Source organism: Rhinolophus ferrumequinum, chromosome 18, assembly GCF_004115265.2.
Source record: "Rhinolophus ferrumequinum isolate MPI-CBG mRhiFer1 chromosome 18, mRhiFer1_v1.p, whole genome shotgun sequence".
Lineage (NCBI taxonomy): Eukaryota > Metazoa > Chordata > Mammalia > Chiroptera > Rhinolophidae > Rhinolophus > Rhinolophus ferrumequinum.
This window is the reverse complement of record NC_046301.1, coordinates 50320347-50333086: the sequence shown is the minus strand read 5'-3', so window position 1 is coordinate 50333086 and position 12740 is coordinate 50320347. Positions and strand designations below refer to the sequence as shown.

The 12740-nt window shown below is 51.4% G+C and overlaps 1 protein-coding gene across 7 annotated transcripts in view; it reads left to right on the top strand.

Annotated features, from left to right (window-relative positions):
- Window positions 1–12740, top strand: part of CPAMD8 (C3 and PZP like alpha-2-macroglobulin domain containing 8) — a 65822-nt gene that overhangs the window by 4021 nt on the left and 49061 nt on the right. For all 7 annotated transcript variants that reach the window (XR_004425641.1, XR_004425639.1, XR_004425642.1 and 4 more), the window contains exons 2-10: window positions 252–403; window positions 1998–2020; window positions 4297–4462; window positions 4539–4591; window positions 8161–8178; window positions 8620–8674; window positions 9706–9819; window positions 11089–11173; window positions 12306–12414. Coding sequence is in view for 3 of the 7 variants with exons in the window: in XM_033134928.1 (XP_032990819.1) it covers window positions 252–403; window positions 1998–2020; window positions 4297–4462; window positions 4539–4591; window positions 8161–8178; window positions 8620–8674; window positions 9706–9819; window positions 11089–11173; window positions 12306–12414 (775 nt within the window). In the remaining 4 variants the exon portion in view is untranslated. The remainder of the gene's footprint in view (window positions 1–251; window positions 404–1997; window positions 2021–4296; window positions 4463–4538; window positions 4592–8160; window positions 8179–8619; window positions 8675–9705; window positions 9820–11088; window positions 11174–12305; window positions 12415–12740) is intronic.

Here is a 12740-nt window from a genome sequence, read left to right as displayed (position 1 = left end):
CAGAGAGCCCAGATTCTTACCTAAGTGGGGGGCTTCAGAGGTGAATAAGCCAGTCCATGGTCTTCAGAAGCTCACAGATTGGTGGGGGAACACACCCCCACCATAATGCATAAAACGACCATGCTGTCAGAGTGTGGTCAGGCATAGGCGGGAGTCTGCCCAGGGTGCCCCCTGACCCAGCCAGGGTGGTAGTGAGGCCAGGAGTGGGTCAGACAACTCTTGGTCTTCACTGTGGTTCTCCTCTCCTATAGGGGCTATTTGATCACTGCACCCTCTGTCTTCCGCTCGGGAGTGGAGGAAGTCATCAGCCTGACCATCTTTAACTCCCCAAGGGAAGTCACGGTCCAGGTTCAGCTGGTGGCCCAGGGCGAGGCTGTGGCACGGAACCAGGGAGCCATCCTGGGTAGGTCCTTGGGGTGCTTGGTCGGGGCTTCCTCTCCCTTTGCACAGTGGAGCCATTTGCTGGACTTTAGGGCTCCAGCAGGGTGGGTACTGCTTTGCCTCCTCCCACCCTACCTCTCCAGAACCCCTGCAGGGGGAGGGAGGGCAGGTTGAGTTCTCCCCATTTCATAGATGGAGAGAGTAAGGCCCAGGAGGGACAGCCACCTGCCTAGTCTGGGAAATCAGAGTGCTTTGTTCCCTCGGCAGCCCAGGTTCTAAGGGTACAAATCTGGACGGAGTCAGGCACGCTTCTCTGTCAGTTTGGCTGGTGGTGGGCCTGGGGCCCGGAGGGAGTCCTGTGACCATATCAGACTTCCGTTGAGCTCTCAGTATTCCTGGGGTTTTAGACCCAGAACTGGGCGCACAGCTGGCCTGTCACTAAGTGGAGCTCAGGCCCTCAGCCTGCCTCTCACCCACTCTCCTTAATAAATTGCAGATAACAGCAGTGCTGACCTCCGGACACAGGTGTCGAGAGCAGGGCCCACCGCAGGGCCCACCGCAGGGGCGCCCAGTGTGGCAGAGCAGCTAACTTATTCCTCATGCAGAGCCGGATGCACAGAGATGAGGCTGAGACCCCAGTGGGGCAGCACCTGTCCCCAGGGGGACATGGGGAGGCTGGCCTGGAGTGGAAATTGGGAGAAGGTCGTGGGTGGACACGGTGCAGGCATTCCCACTCCGGTGGCTAGTCCCAAAACCCCACTCAGGGTGACTTCAGCAACAGAGAGTTTAGGGGCTCTCATAACTAGAAAAATCCACAGCCATCACTGGCCATCTCCTGGCCCCACTTCTGGATGGGCCTGTGTCTCCTCAAAGCTCAGAGGGAATGAGGGGATTCCCAGGACCTCTGGGGAGAGCCCTAGGTTCCCCTCTGATTGGCCCACTTTTGCTCATGTGCTCAGGCCTGAGCCAATCACTGTGATCAGGGGGAAGACCTAGGTACACTTGCACAGAGCCCCAAATCACATGAACTGGGAGCTGGGTAGGTGGTTCCCCCAAGAAAATGGGGTTTGGCTAGCAGGAATCGGGAGAATTGATTCTGGGAGGCAGAAACAGTAGATGCCCAATCAAGTCCTGGAGGCCAGAAAGCCTGGAGAGGTCAGAGTAGCAAATGACTCCTTTTGGGTAGAAGAGAGAGGTGATGGGAGACCAGTCAGCTCCACTGGAGCGAGGTCCACTGGGGACCTCAGTCTCCTCTTCTTTCTCTCCACACTTCTCCTGTTCCTCTTCCCTGGAGTTTTTGCTTTCCTCCCCTCACAGCTTACCTTGGACAGGGGCCAGGGGTGAAGTGAATCAAGTACGCAGGCCGGCCAACTTTCCCCTGAATAGCTCGGCTTTGTCCATCCCCTCGGGCCTTCAGCTCTTGCCAGTTTGGAGGAAATCTCTCACTTCTGCCAATCCCAGCCCAGCCCAAGCCAGACCAGCATGACCCAGGTGTATGTGTGTCCACAGAAAATCCCTGTAGGTTTAGAAAGCCCTTGTTTATAAAGCTGTAGGCCGGAGGGGCAGGAAAACACAGCTCCTGATTTAACCGTTCTCGTTTTATTTTCATTTTTTAGATAAAGGGACAATCAAACTCAAGGTAAGCTATGAATTTTTAAAATCATAAACCCTACCTTGGAAATAAAAAATTGAATTGTAATGGGATAAGAAACATTGCATGTGTTTGGAGAAAAGTCATTAACAGTAATATACAAAACTGAATGATGAAGAAAAAGTTTAGAAAAGAAGAAAAGTCACCCATAATCCCAGTCCCCATACTTTTCACTTTTTCATGTTTCCTATGAACCCTTGTCCACATGAAGACATTTTCCTTCATAGATGCAATTAAAGGATACACACCATGGTGTTTCCTGCTGTTTTCTCTAAACACATTACATAAACATACCTCCATGTTTTCAACTCTCAGCAGTTGTACTTTGTGTTCTGTTACAAACAGCCTCCCATTGCATCTCGTTTATACACAGTTGACTTTTGAACAATGCAGGGATACCAGCACCCATTCCCACCTGGTGCAGTCAGAAATTTGCATATAACTTCTGACTCGCCAAAAACTTAACTACAATCTGCCCTCGGTATCCATAGAGGATTGGTTTCAAGACCCCCTTGCAGATACCAAAATCCAGGGGTGCTCAAGTCCCTTACATAAAATGGTGTAGAACAATGCATACAGTTGGCCTTCCACACCCGTGCATTCCCAGCCACAGGTCGAAAATTCTGTTTTCAACCACAGATGCCAAACCCACAGCTATGGACGCCTAACTGTATTTATTGAAAAAAATCTGTAATTCAAGCCCGTGTTGTTCAAGGGTCAACTGAACTAATTTACAAACCTCCCACCTTGTACACGGTTAGATTTTTGAAAAATTGTTTTCAGGATTTGGATAATGTCATCCAAAAGTTGCAAGCGTCTTTGTATGTAAAGTTACACTAGCATTCTGGATACCCTGCCTCAGTCTAATTACCAGGTCAAGAGCCAGGCCTCCCGCTCCGTCCTGTTTTGTCTTAGAAAACAGCAGGGCTCACACACGGCACCACCTGCCATACATTAGACACCAGATTTCCCGCAGCTGCGTTGGCATTGAATATTATGATTTGAAAATTATTTTACCGACCAAACTACACTGTAGGTAATTCTCTGATGTGGGTTTTTAAACTGGAATCCTTGGAGCTCAAGGGGTTTGTAAGCCCTGAAATTGTAGGCGTTTACTGGGTTAGCTAGTCCTTAACTTTTACCAGATGCTCAAAGGAGTCCCTGAATGAATGGGCTAACTCGAGAATCATTCTGAATTATAATGTGTTCCCCCAGTGATCAGAATGAAGTCTGAGGTGGTTCCTTTTCCCGCAGCATGTGTCATTAGTACCTAAGTGCTGTGGCACGGAGGGCAATAGTAGAACCTTTTCTTTTTATTTTTTTAACTTTTTTTTTTTAATTAGTTTCAGGTGCACAAAACAATGTAATAGACATTTCTCATTTATATCCCTCACACAGTGACAACCTAGAACCCTTTCTTTAAGGCAGCATTTCCCACCTGGGAGGGAGGGATGTTTAGGGCCCCCCCCCCCCCCCCCGTGACTTTGGCAATGTCTAGAGACATGTCACTCTTGGGGAGGGGGTGTTGCTACTGGCATCTCGTGAGTGGAGACCAGGGTGCTGCGCAACACCCCCACAGTGCCCAGGACAGCCCTCCCACCAAGAACGAGCCAGCCCCTGATGTCAACAGTTGGGAAACCCTTGATAATACCCTGCAGCTACGCTTGCCGGCTTTCTCTGAGCACATCTGTTTTCTGGTGAGGCAGAAAGCAGGGATGCCCCGGACAGGGGTTAAGATTGTGCGCTTTCCTTGGCCATCGCACACAAGAAGGCGCTCTTCCCAGGGTAGGTGCTGTGGATTTGTATGGAGACCGATGAAGGGCTGCATAATTCTGGGAGAGGGGGGCCAGTGGCTCTTAACCCACTAGATGACAGTAGCATCCTCATGTGCAGATAATGACAACCAGAAATGTCCCCGGGGGAGGGGGAAGAATCCTTCCCACCCCTATCCCAAGTTGAGAAATGCTCATCTAGAGCTATTCTAAGGATCCAAGCCCCTTTGGGGGAGTCTCTAGTCTGTTGAGCAGCATTCCTGACCTCCACCCACTAGATGTCAGTAACACTCCCCCCTTGTTCCCCACCCCACCCCGTCCTCCACTAGCTGTGATACCCAAAAATGTCTCCAGAAACTGCCAAGTGCCCCCTGGGGGGCACAGTCACCCCTGGATGAGCACCCCAACCCCAGACCTCTACGTTGCTTTCCCAACACCTAGGTCCCTTCCAGGGCGACACCCCATTTCCAAAGCTCTGTGTTCTGCCGGCAGGTGCCCACGGGGCTCCGGGGCCAGGCCCTCCTGAAGGTGTGGGGCCTTGGTCGGCAAGCAGAGGAGGGCCCCCTGTTCCACAACCAGACCTCAGTGACCGTGGATGGCCGGGGAACCTCTGTGTTCATCCAGACTGACAAGCCAGTGTACAGGCCCCAGCACCGAGGTGGGTGGCTGGCATGGCCCGGGGGGAGGGCTGGTCACTGTCTGGAGCTGCTACAAGCCTCTCTTCTTTCTTCCAGTGCTCATAAGTGTCTTCACCGTCACCCCAGACCTGAGGCCGGTCAGCGAGAAGGTGAGGTTGGCTTCTAAAACCATGTGCCTGGGACACACCCACTTGAAATACCCTGACCAAGGCCACCATCAGCAACTGGCCTGTCTTCCCGGCCCCTTTCCAATTTCTACCTCCATTTTCGGTTCCTTCCTAGGGCTCCCTGTCTCCTGGGAGGCCCAGGAGGAGGTCTGGGACCAAGGTGGGTGCGCTGTTCCTCAATAAGGTCTCCCCAGGGGCCCCCAAAGTGGTCAGTGCCCCTTCATGCAAGCTTCCGAAGGATTTAAGTAGCTGTGGATCATCATTTGAAATCCCAGTAGCCCTGCATTTATTTAACTTGTATTAGAAAGAAAATATAACTACACATCAAGCCTATCATTTCTCCTTCGAAATAAACATATCCACAGAAAGAGGGCATTGATTTTCTTGCAACCTTTTATTTGGAAATAACTTCAGACACACAGAAAAGTTGGAAGAACAGCACAGAGAGATCCCGAATACTTTCATATAGCCCAGGGATCGGCAAACTTTCTATAAAGGGCTGGGTAGTAGGTTTGTTCAGGTCTCCAGGCTGTTGCAACTACTCAGACCTGCTGTTGTGATGTAAACTCCGCCACAGACATATGTGTATGAATGTGCATGGCTGGGTGCCAATAAAACTTTATTGACACAAACAGTCAGAGGTCCGGATTTGGCTTGAGGGCTGTAGTTGGCCAAGCTCTGATCTGGAGCAGTGGTTCTCAAACTTGAGTGTGCATCAGATTTCCCGGGGACACTTGTTCAAACAGAGATGGCGGGGCCCTCCCCAGAGTTCTTGATTCAGGAGTTTCTTGGGGAGGGGCCTGAGGATCTGTGTTTCTAAAAAATTCCCAGTTGCTGCTGCTGCTGGTCTGGGGAACACACTCTAGAGTCACCAGTTTCTCTCTCTCGCTCTCTCCCCACATATATACCTATATACTTACAAAATTATTTTAATGATAAATCGTTTGCGAATACTTTGCAAATATTACATCTTTTTAGCCCTGAACACCTGTCTCCTTTCAGAACAAGAACATTCTCTCGTTCAACCAAAGTACAATAATCACATTTAGGAATTTTGACATCAATACAATGGTATTATCTAATATAAAACCCACATTGTTCCAATGACATCCTTGATAGCATGTTTCTTTGCTGGTCCAGCATCTAGTCCCGGACCACGTGTTGTGTTTAATCATCATGACTCCTGGTGTCCTTAAATATGAATTAGTTCTTTCTGTGTCTTTCACGATGTTGACATTTTTGAAGGGAGTCCAGGCGGTTGTTTTGCAGAACTCCCCCTGAGGGGCTGGCCTGCTAGTTCTCTGTGACCAGGTTCAGGTTGTGTGTCTCGGGGCGGGATCTGCAGGAGCCATGCTGGTCCTCCCCCCTGTGTTGTGTAGGGAAGCACCTGAACTTAGTTTGTCCCATTGCGGGTGATGTAAGTGCAGCCAGTGGTTCAAGTAGAGTTCAGCCTGTTTCTCCCCCCAAAAGTCTGTATTTACTCTTCGTGGCCAATAAGTAATCTGTGAGGGACACTTGAGATTCTGGACATCCTGTTACCCATCCGACGCTCACCTGCTAGTTCTAGCATCCATAGATAATTCGAAAATGAATCCAAACTTGCTGTGAAGATTGCAAAGTGGTGATTTTTCCAGCTCTGTTATTTTTTCTACATATCTGAGTTGGCATTCTATTGTAAAGGAGGAGCTTTCAGAAAGGCATTAATTTTGAAGAAAGAGATTTAAGTAAACGGTACGTGTACTACGTAGCAAGATGTGAGCATGGTCTACAGGTTACCTCAGTGTAGGGAGCCCTGATGGGGTCACATGTAAGGTGGGTATTGCATGCGTCCCTGAGTACTGAATGCTTGGGGCATATCAATGAGCAGAGCAGACATGGACCCCACCACCATGGGGCTCATATTCTGGAAAATAATCTTGCAGAGTTCCTGGTGGCCAGCCTAGAAGAGCAGTTCTGTGGGTACACACAGCTTTTTCTTAACTTCCATCATCCCAAGTTTCTGTGCTTTTTCATTGGATATTTTAATGCACTTGCCCATGTTCTGGATGCGGCCTTGAAAATTCACTTCAGTGTCTGAGTTCCTTCTGCCAAGGAAGGCTTCGTACCTAACCCTGCTTCCTGGAGGATTTGTTTGTTTCCATGTTTTCACTGTTGTCAGAAATGCTGCCAGGGTTACCTGTATTCGCGAACCTTGTTTCCCACTGGCACATCCTTCCTCAGGCTCAGCTGGACCCCAGGAGCAGGGTTCTGGGGTCCACAGCCAGAGCAGTGTTGAAGGCCCTGCATGTGTGTGTGTGTTTTGCTTTCTGAGTGGACGGTGCTGAATTTGTGCACCCAGATGTCCAAGGAGGTCCACAGCCTTCCCTGGGGAGGAGGCGGGGCTCAGTCACTTGACATCAGCTGCTGTCCAATATGCAGTTATTGTTAGGAAGCGCTTGACACACACGATAGAAAGGCAGAGCGCTGGACGTGTGCAGCTACCTGTTTTCCTTGGAGGTTGGTCAAGGGCCCGTGCTGGGTGAGACCCAAGGATAAAAATCACAAGAAATTGATTGTCAGCCCAGATACCCCTGGACACACTGTCAGCCCTGAGCTAATGGGAACGGACCCACGCGTGTGGGGTCAGCCATGCATGGGGACCAGGCAGGGCATGATGTAGGGGACAGGAAGCATGGCTGTGCAAGCTGTGACCTCCGCGGGAGAGTTCTGAGTCTTGGTCAGAGTCGGTGGTGACAAGTTTGATGTCATGGGCGCTGGCTCACTTCCAGGCTCCAGGCAGGTGCTGGGGTGGGGGCAGGGTCAGAGATGGAAGCGCGTGTTCTGGGCCTTCGAGGAACCTGGCACTTGCCGCCCGAGAAAAAACCCAATGACAATCTAGGAGGGCTACCTGGCGGAGCCATCCCTGGTTGGAGGTGGAGGGAAGTCTAAAAGGGAGGACAGGACCATGAAGGGTGGCGGGGAGCACAAAGGCCCCGAGAAAGGGCTTGACCACGCCACCCTCATTGCCAGGGGCAACTGCGTGAGTTTGCTAAGGCTGCTGTCACAAAATATTATATAAATGGGGTAGGCTAAGCAACAGAAATTAATTCTCTCCCAGTTCTGGAGGCCGGAAGTCCAAGATGAAGGTGTCAGCAGGGTTGGTTCCTTCTGAGCGCCTTGAGGAAAGAATCTGTTCTCGGATGCTTTCCTTGGCTTGTCGCTGGCCATCTTCTCCCTCTGTCTTCATATCGTCTTCCCTCTATGCATGTCTATGTCCAAATTGCCCTTTCTTATAAGGACACCAGTCCTATTTGATAAGGACCTACTCTAATGACCTCATTTTAAGTTGATTATCTCGATAAAGAACTATTTCCAAATACAGTCACATTCTGAGGTACTGGGGGTTAGGATGTCACATATGAGGGTTTTTTTTTGGGGGGGGGCACAATTCAACCCCTAACAGTGACTGTGTTTTCTGAGGGACCCAGGCCGTGCATGGATGAAGACGCAGCATGCACCGAGGGTTGGGGGATTTCAGGGGTATTTGCTCACGGTCTCTGTCTTTGTTGCAGCTGGAAGCCTACATCCTGGTGAGTGGTCTGCCCTCCTCAGCTCTGACTTCCGGCCTGGTTAGCCCGCTTTCGGCGAGACCTGGTCTACACCCACTGCCTGCCCTCTGGGCTGATCCCTGCCTGTTCAGCGCCTCACAAAGCTGGGACCTGGTCCATTCCGGTTCCCGGGGTCCACCGTGGGACAGGCCAAGCATGCGTCTGTCTGTCTCTTTGTAGATTGCACCCAGGTTACTAAATGGTGATCCCTAATTGGTGAGACAAGCCCAGCCTGGCCTCTTCTGCCCCTTTTTCCTCAGATAAGTCCCTTCTATTTCCCGAGCACTTGTTTGCTCCCATGTAAGTGGCTAATATGGGGCCTGCCCTCCGTGCTTGTCGCGCCCTAGAGAGGGCTCAGAAGGTCCACACGCAAACTGGGCACATGCTGGCTGCCCTGAATTGACCGTGTGTGTCCCCCGACAGGACCCCCGGGGCTCCAGGATGATGGAGTGGAGACACTTGGAGCCGGTCTGCTGCGGTAACTGTCTTCCCCTCCTCTCCTCTCTTCCTTCTGTGGTTTGGGGGCTGCACCTTACAGTGGCAGATGTGATAAACCTTCAGGAAGACAGAATGTGCTCTCTCTGGGGACCCTCCACCCAAGTTTCTCTGTGCCCGGGATCCAGCTGGGGCACCTGCCTGTAACAGGGGGCCTTTCTGGAACATCGGGGCTTCATTTGTCAGCACCCCCAACCTTTCTCCCACTGCAGGTCTTCCATCTCATCATTCCCTACCCAGCATGAGATGTCTCTTTTTCAGCTAGGAGTCAGAGGCTTTGCTTTGGCTGAGGAACTGGCATTGTTTTTCTTTCTCTATGACAATAAGTACCGTGTGACTGACATCTCCCTTTTAGCTTTGACCCTAAGGGAAGTGAAGAGAGGTAGGTGATAGGTAGGATTTGGAGAGACTGAGGACAGCGGTGCAGCCTCAGCCTGGAAAATGCATAAATGCGACAGACTCCGAGTCCTGCTTGGGGGTGTTCCTGGACCCCACGTGCCTCTGTGAGCCAGAATCTGAGTGTGGGGTCTCTAGCAGGTGCATGCGCCATGGTGGTTTGCACAGTGTCATGCCTCTGAGTCCCCTGGACTGGCCTTACCCCCTCCCCATGTCCACGCTCCTCTCCCTGAGTCTGAGGTACCTGTGGAGGGCTGCTTAGTAGGCACAGGGCACGTGCAATAATCCTTATGACTCGGGTGGGGAGCAGAGTGGATGAGCTGGGGGGGGTCCCTCTCTCTGGCTTGTCCAGCTTATGGCCTGCACCTCATCTTGGCTGCAGGACTCTCCTAGGAACCCAAGATGCAGTCTCCCTGCTTCCCCACTCCCAGCCTGCAGGGGGGCTTGTTTTGCCCAGTCACTCCAGCCTCGGTATGGTCTCTGGCTTCCCTGAGGGGCTGTTTGGGGCAGAGGGCCCCTAAAGTGTCTCTGCACTGACCTTGCCGCTGTCCGACGTGGGCCCGCGGGCTCTCTGCACATGCACTTGCCACAGGTGAGGGGGCATCTCTCTTCACACAGGTATCACCAACATGACCTTCCCCTTGTCCGACCAGCCGGTGCTGGGAGAATGGTTCATTTTTGTCGAAATGCAAGGCCACCTGTACAACAAGTCCTTTGAAGTTCAGAAGTATGGTAAGTTGGAAAATCTGACATCTTAGGATTTCAGATCTGGGAGAAACCACAGACCCAAGGATGACACAGATGATGAGGGTGAGGATGGCAGAGCCCTGTACAGTGAGGGCGTGGTACAGCCAGGCATGGCGTGGAGGGCTGGCTTTTGTCATGGCCTTTTTGTTTTTTTTCATGGTGATAAAATATAAGTAACATAAAATTTACCATCTTAACTGCTTCTAAAGTGCAGTGAGTTCAGTGGTGTTAAGTACATTCACACTGTTGTGCAGCCATCACTACCATCCATCTTCAGAACTTGTTTATCTTCCCAACTGACACTTTGTCCCCATTAAACACTAACTCCCATCCCCGCCCCCAGCCCCTGGCACCCACCATCTACTTTCTGTGTCTAGGAATCTGACTACCCTAGGGACCTCATATAGATGGCATTTGTCCTTTTGTGACTGGCTATTTCACTCAGCATCATGTCCTCACGGTTCATCCATGTTGTAGCAGGTGTCAGAATGTCCTTCCTTTTAAGGCCGTCATTTCCTTTTGTGCTTTCACCCTTGTCCTGACCTTGTGAGGCATCTCCACTTTACAGATGGGGAAACTGAGGCTGAGAGAGCCATTAAGGAAAATGCTCAAGGAACAAGAGCTGGGGAGCGAACCTGCCAGAGCCACTTACTCTGCTTCTGTGCTAAAGTCAGCCTTACATGGTCAAGGGCTTCTCCTCCTTTTCAGAAGAAGATCCTGGAAGGAAAAGCTGTAGAGGTCAGGGCTGTGGGTTGCAAGCAACAGAAGCCCAGGGAAAATTCAGTAAGCAAAAGGAATTTGTTGGCTCCTGTAACAAGCTCTCAGGACCAGGTTTCCTCTGTGCTGTTCCTGGGTGTTGGTCCCTCCCTAAGCTGTGCGCTACACAGGGTGACCAGATGGCTGGACACTCCTAGGCTGAGTCCTGCAGCAAAGAGAGGCGCCCTCCATCTGTAAGCACCCTCAGGATGCCTCTAGTTGGTCCAGGAGCCACTGGCACACCCCTGGGATGGGCTGGGATTGGTTACACTCAAAGTACGTGGCCCCCGGAGAGAAACGGGGCACTGGTCCCCTAACGATAGGAAGGAAATAGATGTGGCTGGCAAATCCCCAGAGAGCTGTCAGCGCTCAACCAAGGGTGGCATGGATTCTTCAGTGTAGTGGCGGGGCTGTCATTCTTTGGCCACCTCCTGTACTCTGAGATCCCCCCAGTGGTGGAAGCCACCCGCCTCCCTCCTCTCTGCTCTCTCCCTGCAGTGCTGCCAAAGTTTGAGCTCCTTATTGACCCACCCCACTATATCAGGGACCTGGATAGCTGTGAGACCGGCACTGTGCAGGCCAGGTGAGAAGGTTATGCCCTGTCCCCCGCAGGCATGCCCCTCCCCCCGTGGGCATGCATCTCCTCCCACAGGCATGCCCCTCCCCTGCTTCTTTCCCCTCCCACTCCTCCATGGAGTAGCCCTTCCCCTGAGGGGGGCACCTTTCCCCAGACCGTACTTTTCTCTGTCAGACCTCCCCCTCCCCCAGGTTTTGCCCCTTCGCTGAAGGCTCCCACTCCCCCCTTTCCCACGGGCAGCACCCACAGCTGCGGGCTGACCAGAGAGGGATTTCTAGGGGGGGTTGCCCTCTTAATGGCGAGGTCTTTCACCAAGGCCAAAGTGTCGGTGACCAGAGGGTGTCAAGAGACACTGTCCCTTTCTGGGGTCCCCAGGAGAGCCCTGCAATGCCCAATGCCTGTATTCCCGCCCCAGCTCTGCCGCCTGCTGGAGCCTGTGGCCTGGCCAAGGCTGTTCTCTGGCCCGTGTCTCCTCCAGCGTGTGTGTGTTAAAATGCAAGGACGTGCTGTGTACACACACGTTTTCTAGTCTAGAAAATACTGTTGAAGTGTGTGGCGTTATAGTTTAATTCACTGCTGTCTCCGTTTTGCTCCTGCACCCTGGTAAGCAGGTGTCCCCTCTGCATCAGGCATGACATACATACATTTAAATTTCACCAATATCCCTGAGATGACAGTTTTATTCCCATTCTCTGGATGAGGAAACCGAGGCTCAGAGAAGTCAAGTCCCTAGTTCAAAGCTGAACTCAGTAGGGCTTGGGCACTTAGGGCCAGGCGTCTCTGGTACTCCAAAGGAGTCCCCAACTCCAGTGGTTGTCTCACACATTCCGCCTGTTCTTGGGTCCAGAGTTTCTCTCTGACCCTCGGTCTCTTTCTCTGTCAAACATGAGGCTTGGTGCAGAGGATCACAGGGCCCTGATGTTATCTGTCCTGACTCAGGGCTGCAGGAAGGGCTGTAAGGATGGACTGTAGGATGGGGAAGCATCCCTGTGTGAGGGACATGATCTGGCAGTCGTTCGTGAGCATTTCTCCGGCACAGTCAGCAGGTGGCCCTGGACAACTCCACCCCTATCCAGTTGCTGTACCAGTGACCATGCTCCTGCTTGTGGAGTTAACTTCTCTGGTCCTTTTGTTCCAGGTATACCTTTGGGAAACCTGTCTCCGGGACCTTAGTGATCAACATGACTGTGAATGGCGTGGGGTACTACAGCCAGGAGGTGGGGCGCCCCATTCTTAGGACCATGAAGGTGAGGAACAGGAACCCCATGCTACTTACCCACAGGGTCTGCTCTCTGCTTCAGTTCCATGATCATCCATTTTAGTTTACTTTCTAAAACAGTATACAGTGGGGATTTTCCTGATGATAAAATTCTTTTTGGCTGAACATAGAGACTTTAGAAACTTTTATTTAAAAGGGAAGAAAATAAAGATGACTTATCTTCCAACAAGCAGACACAACCATTGTTGATATTTTGATGTGTTTCCCCCCAGGACATTGTATATAAAGTTTTTTGTTTTGTTTTGTTTTTTAAATAGCCATATAGAGTGTACAACTCAGTGGTTTTTAGTATAT